Source organism: Suricata suricatta, chromosome 12 (assembly GCF_006229205.1).
Source record: "Suricata suricatta isolate VVHF042 chromosome 12, meerkat_22Aug2017_6uvM2_HiC, whole genome shotgun sequence".
NCBI classification, from domain to species: Eukaryota; Metazoa; Chordata; class Mammalia; order Carnivora; family Herpestidae; genus Suricata; species Suricata suricatta.
This window is the reverse complement of record NC_043711.1, coordinates 7,541,458-7,567,897: the sequence shown is the minus strand read 5'-3', so window position 1 is coordinate 7,567,897 and position 26,440 is coordinate 7,541,458. Positions and strand designations below refer to the sequence as shown.

The window sequence follows — 26,440 nt, the reverse complement described above, 5'->3', positions numbered from 1 at the left end:
TTTATGTTTATTTTTATTGAGACAGAAACAGCATGAGTGGGGGAGGGGCAGAGAGAGAGGGAGACACCGAATCCAAAGCAGGCTCCAGGCTCTGAGCTGTCAGCACAGAGCCCTATGCGGGGCTGGAACCCACAAACCAGGAGATCATGACCTAAGTCGAAGTTGGACGCTTAACCGACTGAGCCACCCAGGAGCCCCAAGAGGGAACTTTTTAAAACACACATTTGGGGGCACCTGGGTGCCTCAGTCGTTTGGGCATCCAAGTTTTGGCTCAAGTCATGATCTCACGGTTTGTGGGTTTGAGCCCTGCATGGGGCTTTCTTCTGCTGTCAGCATGGAGCCTGCTTTGGATCCTCTGTCCTGCTCTCTCTCCGCTCCTCCCTGTGCACACGCACACTCTTTCTGTCTCCATCTCTCAAAAATAAATAAGCATTTAAAATAAACAAACAAGGGGTACCTGGGTGGCTCAGTCGGTTGAGTGTCCCACTTCAGTTCAGGTTATGATCTTACAGTTCATGAGTTCGGGCCCCGAACTCATGACAGCTCAGAGCCTGGTGCCTGCTTCAGATTCTGTGTCTCCCTCCCTCTCTGCCTCTCACCACCTCCTACCCTCCGTCTTTCAAAAATAAGTAAACATTAAAAATTTTTTAAATAAAAAAATAAATTTAATTTAATTTAGCAAATAAAATGCACACTTCACCTTGCCTCACCCCAGCTATAATCCTGCCTAGGCACATAGGATAAAACCCCACTTCTGCAAATTTACCCTTCAAGAGCAAAATGTTGTGGATACAAAGTGATTCACCGCGCTGTGGCGGGCAGCATAGCACAACGGAGCCCCAGTGCCCAAGAACAGAAGTCTGGCTAAATAAATCACAGTCCAACCCTTCACAGAAAGTTCCTTTCCTACTCCAAAACCTAGAAACTTCTCAAAACCAAAGGGTTTTTTTCTTATGCCTACGGCATACCCATTCGGCAGGAAAAACCAAGACAGTTATAACCTTTCATGAAAATCCAATTTAGGGAGCGCCTTACTCAGTCTTAAAAAGGGAGAAAATTCTGACCTATCCTACAACCTTGTGGACATTATGCTCAGCGAAATAAGCCAGACACAAAAAGAATCAATAAGGATCGATTCAGCTCCAATAGTGGTGCAACACATCAACTCCATTTAAACCCATGATTTCACGGCGAGCCTAGAAAAACTAAAGATTAGTTCATTACTGCTGGAGGATGTTAAGTCATCGATCCATGACAACCGGAAAAGCAGGAATCCCAGTTTCCCTGTATGAATTGACCTATTTGATTTCCCAGGAGTAGGTGAGGCACCTTTGTCTTTTCGGAAATAATCTGGCTGATTAATGAAGAAAGAACATTACCATTTGGAACTCCTAACGGCATGAGAGTCCCAGGGAAAGAGCGCTGATGGCTCACTGGGAGAGACTAGGAGACATTACTGGCTCCCTGATGGAAATAAACACACGGTGAAGCCCTCTTCCCAATGGAACCGAGGACTTGAATCTGGCTCAAACCTCTAGATCTATAGTAAATCTAGAAAGAAGAAGAAAACGGTCACACACCACCATGGGGATCAAAATTCAGACCATGTGAATGAAACACTACCGGGGAAAGGAACCCATTTCTTCAAGAAGCAAATTGGGGGGGGGGGGTAGGGAAGAGTGAGAAACTACATAATGTATACTATATGTAATATATATTACACTTGATTTTAGCCAAAAGCGATTATATATAATATATACAAAAAGAGAAAGGTTCATTGTCTTTATCAAGGAGTGGGGGATATTGATGGAAATGGGAGGGACTTAAAGCTTCCCAATTCTCCCCTTGTTGCCCCCATTATTTCAACATACCTTTGCCTAGCTAATTTGCCATTTAGGAGAAATAACGGCAATAAAGATAATGATGAAAGCTACTGCCTACATGCCAGACACTGGGTTAAGAGAGCGACAGACATTACGTCATTATTCCCGGGCGCTATCCTCCGGTGCGTTGGCTCCTCCAAAGCTTAGACAGCAGGAGTCACTTACCCAACGCCACGCAGCACAGAAGGAACGGGCCCGCCTCATCTCATCCCCGGAGAAGCAGGGGGAAGAGGAGGCAGCCCGAGACTCGCTCACCTAGAGCGTTCTGGATCTCCACGGACTTCTCGGGGCTCAGAAGGGACTCGTCGCCGTCGTAAGGGGAGCGGAAGCGGACGCCTTCCTCTGTCACCTCGGACAGGGACACCAGAGACACCATCTGGAAGCCGCCGCTGTCCTGGGGGAAATCCCACCGCAGGGCTGTCAGGGGGTGGGGGTGGGGCTGGAGAATGTCCACCTCCTCGGAGAAGGGCCCTGGGACCCCAGCCCCGTCTCCCCCTCACCGTCAGCAGATTGTGGGGCCAGTTCATGAAGCCGTGGAGACCGTGTGCCTTCTGGATCAGCTCGGGGCCCTGTGTTAGGGGAAGAAAGGATCAGGTTAGGGGCGAGGGCTACCCTGACGGCTCAAGTTGGAGGACAGGGCTGGCCAGCCCTGGGCCTCGCTGCGCTCTCACGCCAGCACAAGGCCTGGGCCACCGGGGGCGTCAACAAGCCTTCATCGACTGACTTAGAGGCGTGCCCCGGAGGTGCCCGTGCTCCCCACGCCCTGCAGCCGCCCCACCAAGGCGGAACCCACCCACCGGCCTCAGGCCCAGATGGTAGGTGTTGCCCAGACAGATGCGGCACCCCAGCGCGTCCAGCTGCTCGGCCGTGATGCCCTTCATAGTGGCCTGCGTGCCCACTGGCATGAACACGGGAGTGGCCACCGGCCCGTGCGGCAGCCGCAGCTCCCCTGCTCGGGCCCTCGATCGGCTGCACTCGGCCACCAGCTTCATTATCCGGGGCGCAGATTCCACCGACGTCGGGCTAACTGCTGCCGCCATCTTAGCTCACGGAACCACGTGGCCACTGCCACAGCCTGGGCGGCGCCATGTTGAATGAAGTCACGTGACGCGCGGCGAGGGCTGTCCTTTTGGAAGGGAGCCCGGGAACCATGGCAACAGACGCCGGCGCGCTCGTCCCCGCGGAATGCTCAGTCCGCTTCTATGGGGTGGGGCGTGGTATAGAGAAATAAATCTGGGTTCGAATCCCAACCCGGCCAAGGACTCGCTCTACAATCAAAGCCTCTCTAAGCGATAATCTCTTGTATAAAATGCAGCGAATAACAGTGCTTCAGCATTGTTTTCAATGCTGTAAAAGGGGCACCTGGCTGGCTCAGACACTAGAGGCTGTAACTCGTGATTTCCAGGTTTTAAATTCAAACCCCACGTTGGGTGGAGAGATGACTTAAAAATAAAAACTTTCAAAAAAATAAAAATGAAACACTGTAAAGACTGAGAAGCATGGATATATAGAGATCTTCACAAGCTGCCTACCACTGGCTTTGGTCTATCTTGTCCACAGATTTATCCCAAGAGCTTAGAACAGCACCTAGTATATATTAGCTTATTCAATGAAAGAAGGAATCCTAGATTCACAGAAGGGGAGACTGAGACCCAGAACTTAGCCACATTTATTCATTCATTTATTCAGTGTAGACCTACATATGTACATACCTCCTAGTGCCAGCTTTCATTGTGCGCAGGAATAAGAGGGTCATAATTTATTAAGCACTAGCCACGTTCCATTAATAATAACAAGCTATGGGGCACCTGGGTGGCTCAGTCAGTTAAGCCTGGGACTTCTGCTCAGGTCATGGTTTCGCAGGTCATGCTCAGGGCGGGGTCCTGGGTTGGAGCCCTGCAGCAGGCTCTGTGCTGACAGCTCAGAGCCTGGAGCCTGTTTCAGATCTTGTGTCTCCCTCTCTCTCTGACCCTGGCCCTATCACGCTCTGTATCTCTCTCTCTCTCTTGGAAGTAAACATTAAAAAGAAATAATAATATATTATATAATATATAATAACATTGATGAAAGTGGAGCTGATGCCTGTATCTGTATCTGTCCTGGACAGCAGAGGGCGCCATTGCCCCCAGAATCCTGCTTCTCAGAGGCGGTGGGGCTTTTCAGGGTGGTGGAGAACCTTCACTGAGGCCATGTCTGAAAAATGCGAATCCTTGAGGGCCACCTCAGGGCCTTTGCACTTGCTATTGCCTTTGTCTGCAATGCTCTCCCCTTCTGGTTTCCCCAAGGCTGCCTCATCACTTATCAGTTGCTCCTGACTCCCCCAATCTTAATAATGCTACACCCCCATCACTCTACATCATGTCACCTTTAACTCATATTGTGCTTCAAAACATCTGTACAAGGACAGTGCCCAAATTTTTATTCCCAATGTAGTCCTCTCTCATTGAACTTCCCTCTCATCTTCAAAGTTGCCTCCTAGATCTCTCCACTGGGTGTCTGTAGGCACCCAAACTTCAGATGTCTAAAGCAGAGCTCCCGATTGTCCCCCCCACCCCCACCCCAAGCTTCCTACCTCCATCCGTCTTCCTCTTCTCAGTAATAGCAGCTCAGTCCTTCCAGGATCTCAGACGAGAGTTCCCGGAAATTTAGAAATTTAAGAGTGGTCCTTGATCTCTCACTGTCTTACTTGCTATACCTGATTTATTAGCAAACCCCGGCTGCTCTGCTTCAAAATCTATACAAGATCAACTAGTTCACGCCCCCTCTCACTCTGGCCCAGCCACGAGCATCATTGCCCGGATCACTGCAGAAGACGGACACCTCGCTGGTCTTGTGGCTTTTGTTCTTTACTTCCCATCCAAAACCTGAAGACTTTTTAAGAATTTTTCAAATGTTTTATTTATTTTTGAGAGAGACAGAGAGACAGTGTGAGCAGGCGAGCGGCAGAGAGAGAGGGAGACAAAATCTAAAGACAGGCTCCAGGCTCTGAGCTGTCAACACAGAGCCCGACGTGGGGCTCAGACCCACAGACTGTGAGATCAGGACCGGAGCCGAAGTTGGACACCAGGCAGCCCTGGATGGATACTTCGAAGCTGCGCCTTCTCAGGTGGCTGCGTCTCCTCACCCAACACTGACTGAACGTCGCCTTGTTATTTCTTCTAATCCCAGACACTGCCCTACACTCTGCCAACCCCGTAGCCCCAGGACCAAATTAAAAGGTAAGTTTAAAGTTCTAAAACAACAAGAAGCACAAACAAACAAAACTCACTAGGATCTCAATCAAAATACTCTCTCCTGTGACCTGTTTCTGTCTTGCTGGTTTTTTGTGGATATCTTTTTTCTTTTTTTTCTTTTCTTTTCTTTTCTTTCTTAAGTTTATTTAAGTATTTTGAGAGAGAGCGCGCGCCCAAGTGGGGAAGAGGCAGAGAGAGAAATCCCAAGCAGGTTCTGCACTGACCCCTGCCCCCACCCCCTCGGGAGCCCAAATCAGGACCTCACAAACCATGAGATCATGACCTGAGCAGAAGTAGGACTCTAAACCGACCTGAGCCACTCAGGCGCCCCTCAGTGTGGCTTTCTTTTAATTTATTCTATTTGAGATTCCTTGAAATTCTTGGACCTGGTCCTTGGAGCCTTCCCATTGTTTTGGAAATTCTGTTATTCTCTCTTCAAAAAATTCCATTTGTTTCAGCCTCAACACAGGCAGCAGAGAAAAGGATTGGAAATGCTGACATGTTGCCTGGGTAAGAATAGAAGCCACCAGGGGCCCCTGGTGACTCAGTCTGTAAAGCGTCCAACTTCAGCTCAGGTCATGATCTCACCATTCGTGGGTTTGAGCCCTGCGTCAGGCTCTGTGCTGACAGCTCAGAGCCTGGGGCTGCTTCAAAGTCTGTGTCTCCCTCTCTCTACCCCTCTCCTAGCTCATGCTCTGTCTCTGTCTCAATAATAAATAAAAATATAAAAAAAAAAGAAAGAAAAAGAAAGAATAGAAGCCACCAGCTGGGGGCTAGATGTGAGCAAACCACATGTGCTGGGTTGCACCAGTCTGAAGTGGAGTTTCCATCTCATTGAACTGGTACAAGGCAGGGAGATAAAGGATATCAAATACTGGAAGCACTATTGTAACTGAATTTTCTCGAATAATTGTTTCCTCATTTACTGTATGCCCTTAGAACCACTTCTGGGGACTTTCAATAGTAGTTATTTTAATACTTTTCACTGGGGAGGGGATCTGGGAAGATCATCCTACTTACTAACATATAGAAAATGATTCCTGTTAAAAAATATATATATATATGTGTATATATATATATATATTTATTCCCTTTTAATAGTTTTGGATGCTTGGATCTCCCATTCAAATATTAAATATATTTTTTAATATTTATTTATTTTTGAGAGAGACAAAGTACCAGCAGACGAGGGACAGAGAGAGAGGAAGACACAGAATCTGAAGCAGACTCTCAGGCACAGAGCCTGACGTGGGGTTTGAATCCACAAACCATGAGATCATGGCCTGAGCCAAAGTTGGACACTGAACCTATTGAGCCATCCAAGAGCCCCTAAATATTAAATACATTTGTATTATTACATATATAAAGTCATTAAAGCTAATACAGGGGCGCCCGGCTAGCTGAGTCAGAGCAAGCGACTCTGGATCTCAGGGTCATGAGTTTGAGGCTAACATTGGCATAGTTTACTTTAAATAAATAAATAAATAAATAAAAACTAATACAATGTATGTGTCAATGATATCTCAATAAAATGGGGGGAATCTCTTAGCAAATGTGAAAAAAAAGGTGAAAATGGTAAATTTTCTATATTTTCCACAGAAAAAATTTATATAAAAAACAAAAATATATGTACACACACAAAAGTACATTAAATATAAAGGAAATTTTGAAAACAGTGTAAAAAGCCTTACTTACGATTCAATTTTATTATATACAAATATATATTTACATTTATTTAAAAATTTTTTTAATTTTTTAAAAATTTATTTTTGAGAGAGAGAGACACAGAGCATGAGTGGGGGAGGGTCAGAGAGAGAGGGAGACACAGAACCGGAAGCAGGCTCCAGGCTCTGAGCTGTCAGCACAGAGCCTGATGCGGGACTCAAATCCACGAACTGTGAGATCATGACTTGAGCTGAAGTCAGTCGCTCAACCAACTGAGCCATCCAGGTGCCCTTATATTTACATTTATTTTAATGTTTTTTGGGGGTTTTTTTATTTTTATTTTTGTGAGAGACAGAGAGAAACAGCGCGAGCAGGGGAGGGTCAGAGAGAGAGGGAGACACAGAATCTGAAGCAGGCTCCAGGCTCTGAGCTGTCAGAATAGAGCCCGACACGGGGCTCGAACCCACGAACCACGAGATCATGACCTGAGCTGAAATCGGCCCGCTTAACTGATTAAGCCACCCTGGAGCTCCTTACATTTATTTTAGAAAGAGAGAGAGAGAGTGGGATCAGAGGAGAGGGGCAGAGCGAGAGAGAGACAATCTTAAGCAGGCCCCATGGTCAGCATGGAGCCCGATGCAGGGCTTGATCCCACGACCCTGGGATCGTGACCTGAGCCGAGTTCAAGAGGCTCAACCCACTAAGCCACCCAGGTGCCCCATGATTCAATTTTAATTAAATAATCTTATCCAATTTTAATCAAAGAAGCTTTTTTAAGTTTTTAAAAAATATTTATTGATTTTTGAGAGACAGAGAGAGATACACATATGGAGTGCAAGCAAGGGAGAGTCAGAGGGAGAGGGAGCCACAGAATCTGAAGCAGGTTCCAGTCTCCCTGAGCTGTCAGCACAGAGTCTGACATGGGGCTCGAACTCACAAACTGCAAGATCATGACCTGAGCCGAAGTTGGACACTCAACCGACTGAGCCACCCAGGAGCCCCGCTTTTTAAGGTTTTAAGATAGATAATAATGGAGCACCTGTCTAGCTCAGTTGGTAGATCCTGCAAACTCTTGATCTTGGGATCATAGGTTCAAGACACATGTTGGGTATAGAGATTACTTTAAAAGAACAATTAAGGGGCGCCTGGGTGGCTCAGTCGATTGAGCGTCTGGCTTCAGCTCAGGTCATGATCTCACGGTTCGTGGGTTCGAGCCCCACGTTGGTCTCTGTGCTGACAGCTCAGAGCCTGGAGCCTGTCTTTGGACTCTGTGTCTCCCTCTCTGTCTGACCCTCCCCTGCTCACACTGTCTCTCTCTCAAAAATAAATAAAACATTAAAAAAAAGAATAATTAATAACTAAGTAAAATAGATAATACATAACCAATAGTTTTAAAAATATGGTAAAATGTATTCTCACCCCTTAATATTACGTAACGGTTCTTATCTCTTAATATTAAGTAACATCTGGTATTTATTCATTCTAGTCTATACTCACAGACATTTACCAGCGTGTTTTCGCAGATATGTATTTTCTTACTGTTGCTGTTGTTTTCTATTGATTCATTTAGATATACTAATGGAGGTTTTTTAACCTCTTAGAAGCTTTAATACTTCGATACATTTTTTAAGTTTATTTTGAAAGAAAGAGAGTGAGCAAGAGAGGGGGGTAGAGAGGGGGAGAGAGAATCCCAAGCAGGCCCTGCCCTCCTACGTGGGACTCGAACTACAGTGATATCACAACCCAAGATGAAATCAAGAGTCAGATGCTTAACCGACTGAGTCCCCCAGACCCCTATGTTTCTGCTATTATTCACGGCCCTGCTGTGGGGCCCCTGGGCCTCAGTCGGTTGAGCGTCTGACTCTTCATTTTAGCTCAGGTCATGATCTCAGGGCTCCTGGGATCAAGCCCCACATCCAGCTTTGCAGCGTGGAGCCTGCTTGGATTCTCTCCCCCCTTCTCCCTGCCTCTCTCTCAATAAACAAATAAACTTAAAAAAATAATAAACAGCAGCGCTGTGAGTACCTGTATGCGCATCTCCTTGTACGCCTGTGCAAGAATCCTAGGAATGGACATGCGAGACCCCAGACCAGGTGGAGACTCTACTAGGCAGGACCAGCTTCTTTCCAGGCGATGGCACGGATTGACACCCACAACACGGGGTAAGAAAGCGCCCTCGGGTCCCGTCTTTGCCAATGCTTCAGTTTTCGGAGCTCTTAAATCCTGTCAGTCAGGTATCCATGAAATGGCATCTCACTGGGGTTTTAGTTTGCATTTCTGTGACTCTTACCGAGGCTGGACATTTTTTCGGATGTTTGAGCGTTTTAGCTACATCTTTCATTATTCAGTTTAGGTGTTCGGCAGTGAGTTCAATATGGTTGAGCTGCTGAGGGAGGATTTCCTTTTTTTTTTTTTTAATGTTTTTATTATTTATTTTTGAGAGAGAGAGGGAGACAGCGTGAACAGGGGAGGGTCAGAGAGAGAAGGAGACACAGAACTGGAAGCAGGCTCCAGGCTCCGAGCTAGCCGTCAGCAGAGCCTGACGCGGGGCTTGAACCCATGAACTGTGAGACCATGACCTGAGCCAAAGCCGGATGCTCAACCAACTGAGCCACCCAGGCGCCCTGGGATTTCCTTTTTTAAATTCTGTGCTTTGGGGACACCTGCGTGGCTCAGTTGGTTAAGCGTCTGGCTTCAATTCAGGTCATAATCTCACCCTTCATGAGTTCGAGCCCCACATCGAGCCTGCTTCAGATTGTGTGTGTGTGTCTCTCTCTGTCCCTCCCCAACTCACACTCTATGTCTCTCTCAAAAATAAGTAAACAAAAAAATGGTTTTTTTTTTTTAACATTTTGGGTTGGAAAAACTATTAAACCCTACCCCTCATGTGGGACTCAAACTACACTGAGATCAAGAGTTGCATCCTCTACTGACTGAGCCTGTCAGGCACCCCTACATGTTTTTTACATAGACCAAAAATACAAAATGGTGGTCTTCAGAGGTTGTAACTACAGGAGTTATATTTTACGTTCTTTTCTGCTATTGTACTATTTCACATTTTCAAAATGTATAAAATTTCAGAAAGTGGAGCCCCTAGGTGGCTCAGGTGGTTAAACATCTAACTCAATTTCTACGCAGGTCGCGATCTCTGTCCTGACACCGTGGAGCCCGGTTGGGATTCTCTCTGCCTCTCCCCTGCTCACGCTCTCTCTGTCTCTCCCAAAATAAATAAATAAACGTAACAATTTTTTTGAGAAAGCATAAAAAGGTGAAAAAACCCACTGTCCCCTTATCCCCCTTCTGCCATATTTCCCATCTCAGCTTTTCCCAGAAATGTGTTTTGTGTCCTTGTGTCCTTGTAGTGTTTCTTCCTGCAAAGTGAAGCAAATATTGACTACTGAAGGGGCGGGCGCCTACCTGGCTCCGTTGCCGAAGCATGAGAGTTTTGATCTTGGGGTCATGAGTTTGAGCCTCACGTTGGGTGTGGCACCTCCTTGCAAACATAAATAAAATATTTAAAAATAAAGTTAAATGAGGGGCGACTGGGTGGCTCAGTCGGTTAAGCCACCGGCTTCGGCTCAGGTCAGATCTCACATTCGTGGGTTTGAGCCCCGCGTCGGGCTCTGTGCTGACAGCTAGCTCAGAGCCTGGAGCCTGCTTCCGGTTCTGTATCTCCTTCTCTCTCTGCCCCTCCCTCTCTCATGCTCTGTCTCTCTCTGTATCAAAAATAAATAAAACATTAAAAAAAATAAAGTTAAATGCATATATTTATCCCTTTTTACATGAAAGGAGACCCTTGGTGGTTACACTTGCGGGAGGCACCTTGCTTTTCGTCTACACCCTGGAGGCGATCCCATATCAGTTCATAATCTCCTTGGTTGTTTTTTATTTTTTTTAACATTCTTTCAGGTTTATTCTTTTTTTTTTTAATTTTTTTTTTTGTTTCTTTATTTTTGAGAGACAGAGCGAGACAGTGTGAACAGGGGAGGGTCAGAGACAGAGGGAGACACAGAATCTGAAGCAGGCTCCAGGCTCTGAGTTAGCTGTCAGCACAGAGCCTGACGCGGGGCTCGAACTCACAAACCGTGAGATCGTGACCTGAGCCGAAGCCGGCTGCTTAACCGACTGAGCCACCCAGGCGCTCCTCAGCTTTATTCTTGAGAAAGACAGAGCACAAGTGGAGGAGGGGCAGAGAGAGAGGGAGACACAGAATCTGAAGCAGCCTGAGCTGTCAGCACAGAGCCTGACATAGGGCTCAAACTCACAAACCATGAGATTATGACCTGAGCCGAAGTCAGACTCCTAACCAACTGACCCATCCAGGCGCCCCCCCTTTTTTAAATGTTTATTTATTTATTTATTTATTTTTGAGAGAAAGAGTTGGGGAGGGGCAGAGAGAGAGGGAGACATAGGATCCAAAATGAGGTCTGCCCTAACAGCAGAGAGCCCGACATGGGGCTCAAACTCACAAATTATGCAATCATGACCTGCGCCAAAGTCAAAGCTTAAGCAACTAAGTCACCCAGACGCCTCTATTCTCTTTACTCTTTTTTTTTAAAATGTTTATTTATTTTTGAGAGACAGGGAGAGAGATAGAGCATGAGCAGGGAAGGGGCAGAGAGAGAGAGGGAGACACAGTATCCAAAGCAGGCTCCAGGCTCTGAGCTGTCAGCATAGAGCCCGACACAGGGCTCAAACCCACGAACTGTGAGATCATGATCTGAGTCGAAGTCGGACGCTTAACCGACTCAGCCACCCAAGCGCCTCTCTCCTTACTCTTTGACAATTGCCTCATATCCCAAAATATGGGTAGACCATCAATGCCTTATGGAGTCTCCTGTTTCTTCTCACTTAAGATGTGAGTAATCTTCTGCTTCTGCAAACAAGGCTGCAACAAATAATCTTGTAGTAAAGTCACTTTACATGGCAGCTAGTATATCTTCAAAAATATTTTTCAGCATCGAGATGACTGGGCCGAAGAGTATGTTATACGATCCTACCAAATGCCCTCCGTAGGCTTGTGACATGTGCTCCTGCACCAGCAAGCAGTAAATGGGAGTGGCTGCTCCCCCACAGTTTCTCTCGCACAATTCCACCCGCCCCCTCCCTCGATAGGAGAGAGGGGTGCTCAGGCCTTGACCTCGTACTTCTGTAGTGGGTACCGCCGCTCCTTCTGCTGCTTCTTGATCTTCGGGTGTGACGTCATGTGTCTCCTGGGGCCCCGGATCCAGGGGCTTGTACTTCTCATCCTTGTAGAATTTCCTGAGCTTCTCTTTCTGAGTCTGGTTGATGGTGGTGAGAACATGGGTAACTGATTTGCCAACAACTCGGGCTTCAGAAGGCGTGGGCCGCAACCCCTGTCCCTTTGGGGACGTGCAGCTGGCTCAGCTCCACCTTCAGGTCCTCCAGCTGTTAAGCAGCTCCTTCTTCTTGCCTGGAAGGTCTCGAGCCTTAATCTTGGCCAGGTCTGCACAATGCACCGCTGCTACTAAGGGAAAGCGCCATCCTCATTCTCCTGAGTTTTGTGTTAATTTTTTTTTAGTTCCCTCAAATAATAATATGATGATGATGATTTTGTAAGAGCCAACGCCATCAACGTTGTTGGAGCGGGTTCTCAGGTAAGCTGTCCGGTAAGTCCTATAATGTCATCACTTCTCACAGTACAGTGAGGACAGTACTATTATCACTCCTATATTATAAATGGAGAAACTGAGGCAGAGACATGTACTGACTTGCTCGTGGTCACATGACTAGTCGTCGAGGAGCTCTGTGAAGCCACCCTCTTGTCTAGCTTCCTCCCTGAAGGAGAAGCCAGAACAAGGGCTTGCAGCTCAAGAGCAGGGGGAAAAGGTTACGAACAAGGGATCTTGGAGGGGGATTCGGGCATCCCCACTCAGAAGCCAGGTGGCTTGGGACAGGTAACATCACTCTCTATCACTTTCTCTCATTTTATTTATTTTTAATGTTTTATTTATTTTTGAGAGAGAGAAAGACAGTGTGAGCAGGGGAGGGTCAGAGACAGAGGGAGACACAGAATCTGAAGCAGGCTCCAAGCTCCGAGTTAGCTGTCAGCACAGAGCCCGATGCGGGGCTTGAACCCACGAACCATGAGATCATGACCCGAGCCAAAGTCGGATGCCCAACTGACTGAGCCACCCAGGCGCCCCACTTTCTCCCATTTTAAATTGGGGCAGAGGGTCATTATGATGGGATACACAGACCAGCACACTGTAAGTGCTCAAATACACACATGAATATCCATGTAATAAACATTAGGAAGTGTCCACTCTGTGTCAGACTCTGTTTTCACTGCTGGCAACACAACAGTGAACCAGGAAACAAAAAAAATCCATGCCCGGGAGATACAAACAAGAAAAAGAACTACCACATATCATATCTCAGGTAGTGAGAAGTGCTAGGAAATAAAGAGCAGAGGAGGAAAGAATTGGGAGGTGACTGTTTTTTTTCTATAAGTCATCTCTGAGCCCAATGTGGGGCTCGAATTCAAGACCCCAAGGTCAAAGTCATATGTACTACCGACTTAACCAGCCAGGAGCTCCAGGGAGCCTGGTCAGGACCAGAACCACTGAGAAGGTGAGATGTGAGTTAAGGCCTAAAGGAGAGAAGGGAGGAGCCATGATAAGATCATGAGGGGCGCCTGCTGGCTCAGTTGGTGGAGAGTGCGACTCTTGATGTCAGGGTTGTGAGTTCAAGTCCCACGTTGGGTGTAGAAATTACTTAAAATCTCTAAAAAAAGAAAAGGAAAAGTCTCAGCATTTCAGTCAGTGCGAACAGTGAGAGCAAAGGCCCTGAGTTGGGAATGTGTCTGGATTGTTTGCAGTGCAGCGGGAAGGTCAGTGTGGCTGGAACGAGTGAGGGTGGCTGGAGGGAGATAAAGGTTGGGAAGGGCACAGCTGGATGTTCTGCAGGTTTGCAATAAGCTTTCCTCTGAGGCAGATGGAGGGTGGGGCTTTTTTAGCGGAGGGCGGAGTGAAGCAAGCTCTTTCTATTACCAAGAGGTAAACTGAGGTATGGAGGTGGGGCGCTGCTTAGATTTATTTACATCTGCTTAAGGGGTTTTGGCGCTGCTCAGCAAGGAAGACTGGGGGGCGCCAGAAGGCTGCCAGTATTTGAGAGGCACTGGGAGCGCGCCTTCAGGACGCTGGACAGCGCCACGCGTGTTGCCGGGAGACCAGGGACGCTCCGGCGCCCGGGGCGGGGCTTTGGAAAGGCGTCCTTTTCCCGCCTCCAGCTGTGAGCACTCCTACGGGGCGTAGCCGTAGGCCGAGCCTGCAACAGCTTCCAATTGAGTTTGCTGTCCTAGCTCACAGGGGCGTGGCGTCTTGAGGCGGTGACTGAGGAAGGGGGGCCTGTGTAAGAATTTTTGTTCCAGATGGCGCATATTGAATGGGCATACAAGGGGCGGGCGGTGAGCACCCGGCGGACGTACGGGTAAACAGGAGGCGGTTTGGCAAGGGAGGTGTTCGCAGCGGCGGACATGGCTGGCTGCTGCGAACTCCCCCCCACCCCTCCAGGTTCAGATACCCGGCTCCGTGGGGTTCTCAGATCTAACCTCCCCTTTCCTGGGATCACCAAGGCTGCGCAGGGAAGCCTCCAAAAGCGGGATTAGGTAGTTGGCCTTAAACTGGAACCTGGGTGGCTCAAGTCGGTTAAGCGCGCTACTCTTGATCTCACCTCAGGTATGGACCTCAGCCTAGTGGGTTCAAGCCCCAATTTCGGCTCTGCAAGTGGCGTGAAGCCTTTAAAATCAAAACAAAACCCAAAACTGGTTCCTAAGGTTTTGGGACGCCAAAGAGCAGGAGTTGTGGCATTTGGGGGCAGAGTTGGGAATGCAGAGCCTCTGAAAAAAGTAGGGACTTGTGAATACCTGTCGTTGAAACAGGCTGCTTGGAGCCTGGTGTGGGTGGTTGTCCTAAGGCAGTGTTTTCTCTGGGTGTCCAGCCAGGGAGGGGGGCTATCTTTCTGTCATATTCTCACCACCACAGCCTGGTGCCAAGAAGGGTAAGCTTAGCTGTCAGCTTTTGGGAAATGCTGGGAAGGGCATGGGTCCAGGACATGGACCTCCAGGGAACTTCATGGAACTTTTCTGCTTATCTCCCAACAGAGCAGAGTGCCTGGGACCCAAGGCAATGCAATGTCCCTCTCTGGGCCTGTCTGCTCTATCTGGGACTTGGAGCCTTTACCCCTTACGGGTCTGGAGGGGTTTCCTCACTTAGTCCAACGGACTCTGTCACCTAAAGCACCCTGAACCTCAGCTCCAATGTTCCAATACTCAAGCCTCTTTGCTGGTCACCTGGACCCCATTCTCACCTCTCACACACACCTGTTCTTTGTCCAACAGACAAAAGGGCTGTTCTGAAGCATGACTGAGCCTGGGTTCTTCCCAGCTCCGGATCTTTCTGTGAATGGTTCCCCACTGCCTTCTGGATAAGGTCTGAATTCCACTGCTTGGCTGTCAAGGCCTTGCCCTGATTAGCACCCACTGACATCCAACCACACTTGCCATCTTACAACCAGAATGCTTCACCCACCTGACTCCAGCTTGCCGAAGTCCACCCCCAGCACCCGGCTGCATGCCATTCCTCTGAGGGGCATGAACTGTGCGCACCCACCCTGACACACCCGGCTCCACTGAACTGTCCTGTCTCAGAACACAAAGTCTTCCCCAACCGGCAAGGATGGGGCCCTCTTGGTACCAGGAAACTACAGGAAAGCAGTGCCCAGGTTCATATCCCCAGTGCCCTCGCTCAGGACTGATACCCAAGCAACCCTGCTGTGTTCTCAGCACCCTGTACCAGACCCAGACATACGCAATACCCAACAAATACATGTGCAGTGAATGAAACCATGAACACGTGAAGTTTCCATTTATTCTGGGATGGGTTAGAATGAGCATCCGGGGCCACGACTTGCTGGTAAGTGGCCCAAAATTGTGTCCAGAAGTCTCAGGAGAGCCTACGCAGGGCACAGTTGGGGGGATGGGTAGCCACACCTGGAGACGGAGTCCTGAGGCTGAGCCCAGCCCGACCACACCAGCCCCTGGAAGCAGGACAGTGGCCAGAGGAACAGTGCAGGTTTCCTGGCCAGAGTAGAGGCAGTTGGGTATCAACTTCCTGGTGAGACTGGACCCCAGTCCAGGGGGACCAGGACCCTAGGGATTCTGCTTGATGCAGAAAGGTGGAAATCCTGGATCTGTGCCCCATTACTGCTTAGAGGTTCTCTTTGGTCCTAGGTCTCAAGCAGCCCCACCTCCCCATGGGATCATCTGAAATTCCCTGCAAAGCTCTGCCCCTGTGACATCATTTCAGCCCACTATACACGTCCAGCTGTTCCCTCAGGAAGGGCTTTCTCTCTCCAAAGGCATCCTGAGCCCTCTGGCGTGGTGTCCAGTCCCAGTTCACTGACACTCATGGTCTAGCCACCAAACACCCCATCCTGCTCAACTTGCTGACTATGCATGTGGGCCACTGGCTCTTCCTGGTCACCTCCACTGGTGATGGAGACACGGGACACCATCCTCTGGCAGCATGTAGACTGAGGCATGTCTCTGTTGCCTACTATGTCCCCGGCTGAGGAGGACCCAGAGAAGCATCTGTGAGAACCTCCGCCAGGCTGGCTTCCTGGGCTTGGAGGGCAGCAGGCTGGAAAGGACTTGGTCAACTTTGAATGGGTGACAGGCCAGCACCCAGGTCTTCTCCATGCTCATGGTGTCAGCTGCACCACAGTGCCATTAGCACCAACAAAGTCCCCAGGCAGGTGGGATGCCAAGGCACATGTGCTCATGAGCTGTCGCTTCGGGACAGGCCCCCGCCTTGCAGACCACGGTGATACTGGCTGTGCTCAAGAGCCGCATGGGATGGAGCCTTCACTCAACCCTTCAGCAGGTTGAATGGTGTTCGCCCAAAAACATACCTCCAACTCTTAAGTGCCAATACAGCTGAATGTGAAGGATCTTGGGATGTGCTCACCCTGACAGGATGACCCTGAAATCCAATGACTGGTGTCCTTGTAAGAAGATCTGAGAACACGAGAGGCTCTTGGGGAAGCCATGTGAAGAGGAGGCGGAGACTGGAGGAATGCAGTCACGAGCCAAGGAAGGCCCAAAGTCACCAGAAGCTGGGTGAAACAAGGCAAGATGCTGCTTCTCAGATACTGCTCTGTTCTTGGCGGTTAGAGTCCCTCAGATCAGTGACACTGGTCCTGGCTTTGAGAGTGCTCAGACCAGGCCCAGGGCCTCAGACCAGCATCCCGGGGGTCTGCTGTTTTCCACAAGAGGAACATGGCCCCGAGTCACAGCTCCCTGAGGTCTCCACATTAAGGTGGCCTGGGAGTTTCTTCCACTGCCTTCAAGATGCTTGCCCTTGCGAAGGGTCTACATTCAGAAACGTCAATGTGGTGTGAGTCACTGCTTGGGAAACTGACGGCGAGGAGACCTGCGTTGAGATCACGGGCCCACAGTTCGAAGGCATCTGGCAGGTGGGGCCGGTTCTTCCCTGGGGGTTCTGGAGTGGTGCAGGCTCTGCCCCCAGCTCTGGGCTTCTCATTTCAACACAAGGTCCCAATGATCTCATCCTAGTCCCCAGAGGTGTCCAGGAGAGATGGGTCCGGACATGGACATGTCACATCCCATCGAGTCCAGGTTGGGACCCACCCCTCAGGTCTGTCTGTCGTCTCCATCAGCACGCACATGCCCCCAGGGCCTCAGGTCTGTCTCTACCAGCGCACGCACACACGCCAAGGGCACTGCGGGCACGGTGAACCGCCTCTCGGGTGGGTGTCACACCATCCCTCTCCCCCCTGGCTGGATCAGCTGGTATCTGGGTTCTCCTCTGCTCTAGCACAAAGCAAAATTCTTCCAACGTTTTTTCCCCCCCAAGTGCAGAACACCTTTCTTTTACCTCTCCGGGGCGAACCTTCATCCTTCAAAGGCACACTGGATTTCCTGCCGCAGCTGAAGAGATCTGAGTCGAGATGGTTTGCTCTTCTCCCAAAGGCTATGGTTAACCAAGCACCGGAGGCCAAGGACTGGTGCGGCTCAGAATCTGAATGACGCCTGGTCTGAGGGACGGCAGAGAGACGCGAAGAGAAGGGTCCCTGCAGCCCAGGCCTCGCCAGAGAGGCTCTTCCCGGGCAGCTGCGACAAGGGCAGTGCCACCCCTGCCCACCCCCTGGGGCGGGGCCAGCATGGGGAGAGGCTGCTCTCGGGGCAGGTTCCTCCGCCTCCACGTGGCTGCCGCTTAAGCACACAGTGGTCAGTAGCATCCTTGGCCCCTGCCCACTACGTGACAAAGGTTCCCCGAGCGATGCAAAACTGCCTGGCACCGAGAAGGCCTGCTCCAGGGCAATCTACCAGAACAGGGCTGGGCAGCTAGAAAGAACCCCAACTGCGCACTCAGGGCCTCTGGGCTGGGGTGGCACCTCGAGGCTGAGGCTGGTGGGGACACAAAACCACACCATCCAGACACAGAAGGTTCCATGGCTGGGTTTCCCAGATCCTGGGGTGCTTTAGCCAAATTCAATTGGCCTTTTGCAAGTTAGGTGGCACGTACCAAACCTACCTAGGTTCCACTCCACAGTGAGGTGAAACTGCACTTAAAGCTATGCCAGAATTCCCGGAGCAGGAGAGCGCGCATGCAGAGCTGTGTGCGCAGACCCCAAACACCCGCGTAGGCCACTCTGCAGACCACCGGGAGCCCCCCGGGACCCTGACAATACATGATCCCGTGCTAGCGGGGTGCTGGCCCCGGCCCACCTTGGAGCGAAGGCATTTAGAGGCCTGGCACTGGACCCGTGGGTGAGACAAGGGGCTGCCCTGCCTCCCCCGCCCCACATTCTCATGCTGGGAACAGTGGGGGGACCTGCCCATCACACTGTGGGTCAGACACCCAGGCCTACGACGGGCGCGGTTTTCTTTTTCTTTATTTGTCTACATTCAGCTTAATTCAGATGTACTGCCTGAATGATCCAGACATACAAAAAAAAACCCCACTCTTTCCCACTGGTTTTTAAAATAAAATCTTCACTTATAAAACTGAAACACTAAAGCATTAAAATACAGAAAGCTCGTTTAACTCACTTCACAAAAGCATTAACAGATAACGTATCCCTTCTGGAGCTATTTAAAGACAAACTGAGTTAACGCTAACACCAATTGCAAATAGACAGAGGGGTACTTAACTGCGAGAACTCAAAAACCCTACTCAGACAAAGTTGTACTGGCAACTAACAAACCACTGAAGACACAGAAGTCCCAAACACGGCTAGATAAGGGTCACAGGGCGGGCCACGGGAGTGCCGCGCCGCACCGCACAACACAGCAAGGAGGACAGGCCGGGCCGGAGGGGCCCGAGGGGCCGGCGGACGTGTTAACTGTGATGCAGAAAACTGAATCTTACGACGAGGGGGAAGTGCAGAAGGTACAAATCTTCAGCCCTCGGGGGGCTTTATCTGTACTGGTAGTTCATGCTGTGGTCTGCGTTTCTGCCGTAGCCGCCCTGTGAGGACTGGTAGGAGCTGGGAGGGCCGCTGTAGTTCTGGCCGGACCCGGGCGAGTTGTAGTTGGACTGTGACGAGTAGCCTCCTGGGGGAGAGAGCGGTGGGTCAGAGCCGAGGGGCTCGTGGCCAGCCCCACAGTCAGAGCCTAGGACCACGGCCAAGAAATACCCGAGTCATGAGTGCCCACGTGGTATCCGGGGGCGAGGTCACAGAGGGGCGGGGGCAGCACAGGCACTGCCTTTCCCACACCGTTGGATCTGGTCGTCACCAACACCCTGTGACGTGAAACCACAGGACCCGTTTATCAGGGGTGCCGGTGGGCCCAGGACGGACAGTGGCAGCGGGAGCTGTATCTGGGGGGCCCCAGCCACAGGCCAGACTGTTTGGGCATCAGTGCCGTCACCACTTTTCCACACAGGTGCCAACGTCTTACGAGTAAAGCAGCATCTGGATGCCTGCTTCTGAAAAGCCTAGAAGCTGGAGGCTTCCCATGTCTCCGTCTCTTTGTCTCTGTCCCCACCCCACATGGAAGCCAGATGGCATGTGCTGCCGCAACCCTACCTGCGGACTCCACCTGCCCACACTGGGCGACGCCCCTCACCCCTGGACCCCGGTCCCCAGGCCGTGCTGTGCCACCTGCTGATGCAGGCCCACCTTGTTTGCCTTGGTATGAGGAGCCGCCCCCAGAGCCTCCGCCGTAGCCCCCGTGTGACCCTGGGTTGTAGGATGACCCGCCTGAGCCGTAGCTGTTCCCGCCACTCCGGCCTCCACCACCACTGTAGTCTGGGGGAGAGAAGACAGTGTGGTTAAGGGGCCTCGGTGAAGACATAGCTGGGGTGGTCCAGGGTCCTTGTGCTATGGCCCTGGGAGGGACAGGCCCCAGGTTGAGACCATGGGCCTTGCAGATCCCCCCTTGTCCTGACTGCTTCAATTTGGCACACATCAGTTCATCTGAGAAGTGCTCGGTGCCAGCCGGCCAGAACGCTGCAAGGTCCCTGTGCCCCGGGGCGGCCCGGTCACCATGTTCCGAGGCCCTGTTCCCCACGGTCTTTGCACCCGCTCCTCTAACCCAAGCCTCCCAGCAACTCAGGAACCACATGTCAGCTTCTCCTCCCACCAGCTGTCACCAACACCCAGTGTGCCCCCGCCCCCCCACGCGTGCATACACACACGGCACAACTTCTCTGAAGTCCCTGATCCACCCTAGGAAGTACCTGGGGGGCTCAGTCAGTTAAGCGTGCCACCCTTGATTTCAGCTCAGGTCAGGTCTAACGGTTCATGAGATCAAGGCCCACATGGGGCTCTGTGCCTATAGCATAGAGTGTTTGGGATCCTCTCTGTACCTCCCCCACTTATGCACACTCTCCCTCTCAAAATAGGCAAACATTTGAAGTCCCTGGCCACCTCGGTGACCAACGTCCTTTCACAGAAAACAAACGCACACCTATGCTTTGCTACTTGGCTGCTTGCACAGCTGCAGTCTGCTGGGTTTGTGCCTGAGGTGGAGGGAGAGGTGGAGGGGAGAGGTAGCAACACTGTCCCCAGAGTCCTGGAGGTCACCTCTCATGGCAGCTGGCCCAGACTCACACTCTACCCTTGGGCCCCAGCCTCAACCCACAGACCTCCTTGCCATAGGGACCTCCCTTAGACCAGCCTTCAGAGAAGGCGACGGAAGGGAAAGGCGCAGATCCAGGCCAAGGGGAACCCTGCCTCCAGGGTTTTCCTACAGCCCCACCCGACAGCCAGCACCACCCGGCTTCCTTCCAGTCAGGGCCGTGCTGAGCTTCCGCCACTCCACGGGATGTGCCGCTGGTCTGGACCCCGGCCAGGCCTCGGGGCCCTGGAAGCCAACTCACTGAATTTGCTCTCGTAGCTGTAGTCTGAGCCGCCCCCGCCCCCGGGGGAGCTGTAGGAGTTTGAGTAGGAGGAGTAGCTGCCTTGTCCATGATTATAGCCCTTCTGCTTGCCCTGCGGAGGGCCGTAGTTGCTGTACTGGCCCTGGTTGTAGGACTGCTGCTGGCCTTGGTGGGACTGGTAGCCCGAGCCGTAGGGGGGCTTCTGCTGGCCCCCGTGGGGCTGCTTCTTCCCGGCGTGTTTCGGGGGCACTGGTGAGTTGTAGTTGTCCCCTTGGTAGTAGGAGCCATAGCCGGAGGAGCCACCACCGCCCCCGCCGCCGCCACCACCGGCATTGCCAGAATGCCCTCCGTTGCTGTAGAACTGACCTAAACAGGAAGGCAGCGGGTCAGGCACAGGACGGGGGGGGGCAGGGACGGGGAGGGGGAAGACAGGGAAGGTCGTGGCTGTGGGTCCTGAAGGCTGACCCGCAAGCCTGCTGCCCAGGCTGGGGCAGAGGGACGGAGGCGGGAGGGCGAGGAGCAGGGGCTCCGGTCCTTCAAGCAGCCTGGTTTGGACTGGCCCAGCCTTCAGCTCCACTCACCCGTCAGCTGATGACAACAATGGATCTTTGCCAAGCAGCGGCAGGACAGCACGCCAACAGCAGCTTTTGCAGCGGATGTCAACATTACAATGAGATGAGCTCCGAGCGCGAGATGACATTCACGACTGTTACCCAGATGTCCCCAAAGGTGACAGGGAAAGCAAAGCCCCAGAGAAGCAGCCGGCCACCCCCACCTCCCCACTGCTGTGCTGGGAAGAGGCTCTGCAGTCACAGGCCTTGGTGACCCCAAGACATTAACGAGGCCCCTAAACCTGGTTTCATTCCTGGAAGAACTAGTGTGACATGGTTCTTGGAGGAGCAAGTGGAGACTCAGCCAAATGACCTGGGGTGTCTCCGTGGTGTGACTTGTGCCAACGTAGGACTTGAAGAGTGATGAGTGATTCTCGTGGGGAAAGGAGACTGGCTAAGAAGTCGGGATCAGAACATCCAGGCTGGGCCTCGAGCTATAGCCTCAGATGGCCGCCCCCCGGAGGGAGGGCCCCTCCTTGTTCCCAGCACAGCTGCCGGGAGCGGGCAGACCGAGCAGGATTGACAAGCGTGCAGGAAGGCCACCACACTCTCAGACCCTGAAGCGGAGAATGTCACAGTAAGACCCTCCTTTGGTCTCCAGATGTAGATCCCAAGAGACAGGTTATGTCCACACCCCGCCCCCCACCAGACATTCAGGTGGGCTGATGGGGGATGGGCTGGCTAAGGGGAGGCCCGGGCCTGTCGGTGGCTCTTGAGCCCAGCAGGGCAGCCCCCAGCGCTCAACTGGGGGCAGCAGAGCTCCCGGCTCCCAGGGCAGGGGTGCCTTGCGGGTGTGCCTTTGCTGGTCAGCGCTCCCCCGCCTCCCACTGTGCCCTGGTGGGAGGGGAGGGGAGGGCGGCTCCCACACAACCTATCGTTCTCCCCCATACTTAGCATCAGTGTGCCCCCCTCTTTCGGGCAGTTTTGATTTGAGAGTCATCACGTGCCTTCCACCTGCTGGAGATGTGCACCCCACACTCCTGTGTCTTGGACTGTCTGAACAAGAATTTGGATAAAACTGATCGGTGACATCAGTTTATTTTCTTCAGGAGGCCTCCTCCACCCTGCCCACCCATCACAAAGCCAAAACTCCAAGAAGGACATCATGGCCCACGATGCAAGAGAGCAAACATGCGGCGGCCTGGCCAGGAGGCCGGAGGGCAGGAGGCCTTCTTCAGACCCCCTCTCGGAACCCCACCACCTCAGCTGCCCCACGGCCTGAAGTGAGCACCTCCTCATCCCTCCTCAAGCACAGGAATGAATGAAGACGCCAAGTACTGAGGACTTGTTACTTTAACATGTATTGATTAAAAAAAAATAATAAAGAGGGGGAGAAATTTTCAATGTCATTTCAGGATAACTATTTCCTGGTATAAAAAGACATTATTCTCAAACAATAACTTTCTAAAAAAAAATACATCATGCAAAGTTTTAAAAAGTTTCACTGAACGTTTCAAACCTCTGGGAACAAATTATATAGTAACCATTTTGACCAGTTTTTGCCGAAGAAACGCAAAATCTTGCAAGTCAACTTAAAGAAAGGCAGGCTTTGCTGCAAAGGCCTGCTGACCAGAGCCCAAGCTCGCCTGTTCCAAGAAGGTCCGAGAAGGACCGCCCCTGGGAAATGGGGACCGCAGCGAAGAGCGCTCCTGCCTCCCTGTGCACACAGGGAGAAGTCAGAAACTCCAGCCTGCACCCTAAGGTGAGAGGGCAAAAGATTCCAGACCTTCTGGAACCCATCCTGGCTGCACACCCGGCAGCACAGGCCCCGCTGAGGCCGGCTCTTCCCTGGAGAACTGGGCTGCATATTAAGTCCTTCTGCTTAATTATTTGTAAAGCCCCATTAAAATAAAGCAAAACACAAACTCGAGAATTCCCATGCATTTGCAGCTGTGATTAGGACTTGCAAAATTCCACGTTCTCTCTCCCTTACTTACTCAGAGCCTGTCTGTTTCCTGCACTAATAATGGAAGCAGAGTTTTGATACCTTTGAGAGTTCACCTCTAACTAAACCAGCCACAAAATACCGCATTCCCAAACAAGAACCCACCAGAGCATTTACAAAAGGCGGGAGAGGTTAACTTAGCACAATGTACAATTCCCAATGTTCCCCACGTTTTACAAGATTAAAAAAACAAAAAAGCCAGTTGCTCTGAATTCAGATGTGGTAAGATCGTTTTCATTACTGTCAAAGGCATCAACCAGATTTGGGAATTTGTTAAAAGGTTAAAAATTCATACAAAACCTGCTGTAAATTAAGACAAAGGTAGATTAAAATGCATTATCTGTCTCTTAAATAAAGTAATGCTTTCCATAAAAAGCAAAGGTGGGCTTTTGCCTTGATGCTGACCAACGCTGGCTCTAGAATTCTGTGCAATTCTGCACAAAAATGCATTCTCTGAAAATTGTTTTCCACTTATTGTGTGAACTTCAATATGACCAAGTTCAAAGGCAAATCACGGTAAAAACTGCCATTGTCTTAAGTTCTGCAGGCTAGAGTTTCAGACAGGCTGCGGTGACAAGCCACGGTTGAGAAACCCAGTGAAGCACAGGGGCACAGCACGGACACTTTGGGTTTTGGAGTTCGAGAAAATTGGAGTAAAAAGTTGATTTTGTGTGCAATACTTTTAGATGCTCTAGGAAGACCCAAAATCATGATAGCCGTAGCAGTCTGTGAAAAAGTCACCTACAAAAGGGGGAGACAGAGCAGAGAAAAAAAATTAGAATTCTTTTGAAAAATGGCACAGAGCGCCACATTTGAAATTCATGTTTTAGATTTCTCTGCTCCTGTAACCCCCCAGTGAAGGCTCCTTCTCAAGACAAGAGCTGTGCACTGTCAGGAAAGGCGTAATCACAGGACTGGTGCTTCGCATGGCTTAAAGCAGAGAAATTTAAAATTCTGACTTTTAAGGAATTTTCAAGTCACACAAATACGTGTGTTAACATTTAAGAACAAATTACACTCTCACAGGATAGGGGCTGGAGGACCATCTGCCCTAGTCCCTGAGAAAAGGCGGCGCCACCCCGCATGTCACGGAGGCCGCTGCCGGCCGCCCTGCTCTAGCTCAGGCGTGGGTGCTACGCTGCAGCCGCTCCCCGAACCTCAGACCGAGAGAAATACACACTTACTGTAGCCCGCCGTCGCCGAGTTGCCGCCGTACCCGTAGCTGCCGTAGCCTGCGCCTGGAAAGGAATGCACGGAGTGTCACGGGGCTGGAAAACGGGGCTGCAGTGTCCCTGCGTCTCCCGGCCATCCCCCAACCCCAGGGGACCCACAGGGAGGACACAGGAAGAAAGTCCTTACCGGCATTCATGTAGCCTCCGTGGTTGGCGCCACCAAATCCTCGCCCTCTCCCTCTCCCTCGGATGTTCCCTCCTCTTCCCCGGCCTCGGAGGTTGGGGGGCGGGGGCACCTCGTTGTGCATGGGGCCTCCCATGCCGAAACCAGGGTTGTGTGGCTGTAGGGGAGAGGACGGAGACCGGTTACATTCACCTCACACCCCACCCACAGGCGGACCTGTGCTGCAGCCAGCGGCGGCAGGGGCAGGTGCTGACCTTAGCAGCAAACTTCGGGCCACCCCTCACAGGCACGGGGGCTCTCTTCTTCTTGTTGGCTTCCAGGGCAAGGGGGGCGTCGGGGAACAGCTTCTCTAGTGCAGCAAGAGCAGCATAGGCTTTTGCCACCTTTTTGTTTGAGCCGGCACCCTGAAACTTCTGTCCATCCACCTCGACCTGGGAAGAAGAGCCGCATGTCAGTGTGGCCCGTTGCCGCAATCTCCTGGGGGGCGGGGGGGGACACGACACTCTCCTGGGGAGCGGGCCACGGGCCGCTCACCTCCATGACGAAGCGCTTGTCGTGGCTGCCCCCCGTCTCGGAGATGAGCTCGTACTTGAGGCCGCGCCTCTTCTCGTTGAGTTCCATAACAGGGTTCTTGCCATGCTTGGTCAGGATCGGCCCCTGCTGTTTTACGTTCTCAGGGAAAACAGAAGAGAAAACCAAAAAACTCAGCTAAGGGCTTTCCGGCAGGCGTAGGAAGGCAGCTCCCCCCGAATCAGGAAAGACGCCCTCCACGCCACCTTCTCTGCTGTCTCTCCTCACCCCTGCCCCCCCAGCATGTGGAAGTCATCTGAGGGCCTCCCAGCAACGGGACTGCCTCCACCTGCACCTGACCTCTGGGGCATGACCTGACTTTGACCGAGGGCTGCAGCCCTGGGTGCTAGGTCAACATCAGCAAGGCCCTCTTGGTCATGGCTCAAAGACTCACTCCCAGCTCTCTGTATAAGCTCCTGGACTGGAAGTTACTCTTTTTGGGGAAAATGAGAAGAACCAGTAACCATCCTGGCTTACAGACACGGGACTGCCGCACCCTGTCGGCACCCACCACGTGCTCACCTCGGCAGTGGGATCTGAAGGGAAGGTCGTGCTGGGGGTCGAAGCGGCTTCCACCACGGGAGGAGGGGCCACCACAGCAGGCTTGGCCTCGGTCTCCTCAGCCGAGTCCTCCCCCTTGCTGGAGTCTCGGCCTTCGGCACCAGTGGGCAGGCCCATGTCCTGTAACACCTGCAGAAGCGACGCCCCCAGGGCCCCCAGTTAAGGGGAGGCTCAGGACCAGGGTGAGCCACGCAGCTCTTCCCCCTATCTCCAGGATCCTGAATCAGAAGCTTCTAGGTGGCAT

At 51.5% G+C, this 26,440-nt stretch overlaps 2 protein-coding genes and 1 long non-coding RNA gene across 8 annotated transcripts in view; 1 reads left to right on the top strand and 2 right to left on the bottom strand.

Moving 5' to 3' along the window:
• Window positions 1-2,972, bottom strand: part of QTRT1 (queuine tRNA-ribosyltransferase catalytic subunit 1) — an 8,511-nt gene extending 5,539 nt beyond the window's left edge. The window contains exons 1-3 of the mRNA XM_029918099.1: window positions 2,681-2,972; window positions 2,384-2,452; window positions 2,139-2,277 (exon numbers count right to left, since the gene is read on the bottom strand). Of these exons, the coding sequence (XP_029773959.1) occupies window positions 2,139-2,277; window positions 2,384-2,452; window positions 2,681-2,923 (451 nt within the window). The 5' untranslated portion in view covers window positions 2,924-2,972. The remainder of the gene's footprint in view (window positions 1-2,138; window positions 2,278-2,383; window positions 2,453-2,680) is intronic.
• Window positions 2,973-5,582: 2,610 nt separating this feature from the next.
• On the top strand, window positions 5,583-15,650 carry LOC115275494. The gene is made up of 3 exons (XR_003901587.1): window positions 5,583-5,626; window positions 12,324-12,399; window positions 15,144-15,650. It is a non-coding gene; the product is annotated as an uncharacterized LOC115275494 (long non-coding RNA).
• Window positions 15,651-26,440, bottom strand: part of ILF3 (interleukin enhancer binding factor 3) — a 31,042-nt gene continuing 20,252 nt past the window's right edge. For 2 of the 6 annotated variants that reach the window (XM_029919271.1, XM_029919270.1), the window contains 8 exons: window positions 26,158-26,325; window positions 25,600-25,737; window positions 25,320-25,496; window positions 25,069-25,222; window positions 24,894-24,947; window positions 21,154-21,519; window positions 19,952-20,080; window positions 15,651-19,382 (listed from right to left, as the gene is read on the bottom strand). In XM_029919271.1, coding sequence (XP_029775131.1) covers window positions 19,246-19,382; window positions 19,952-20,080; window positions 21,154-21,519; window positions 24,894-24,947; window positions 25,069-25,222; window positions 25,320-25,496; window positions 25,600-25,737; window positions 26,158-26,325 — 1,323 coding nt within the window. In that variant the 3' untranslated portion in view covers window positions 15,651-19,245. The other 4 variants (XM_029919272.1, XM_029919273.1, XM_029919274.1 and 1 more) reach the window with 4 other exon arrangements.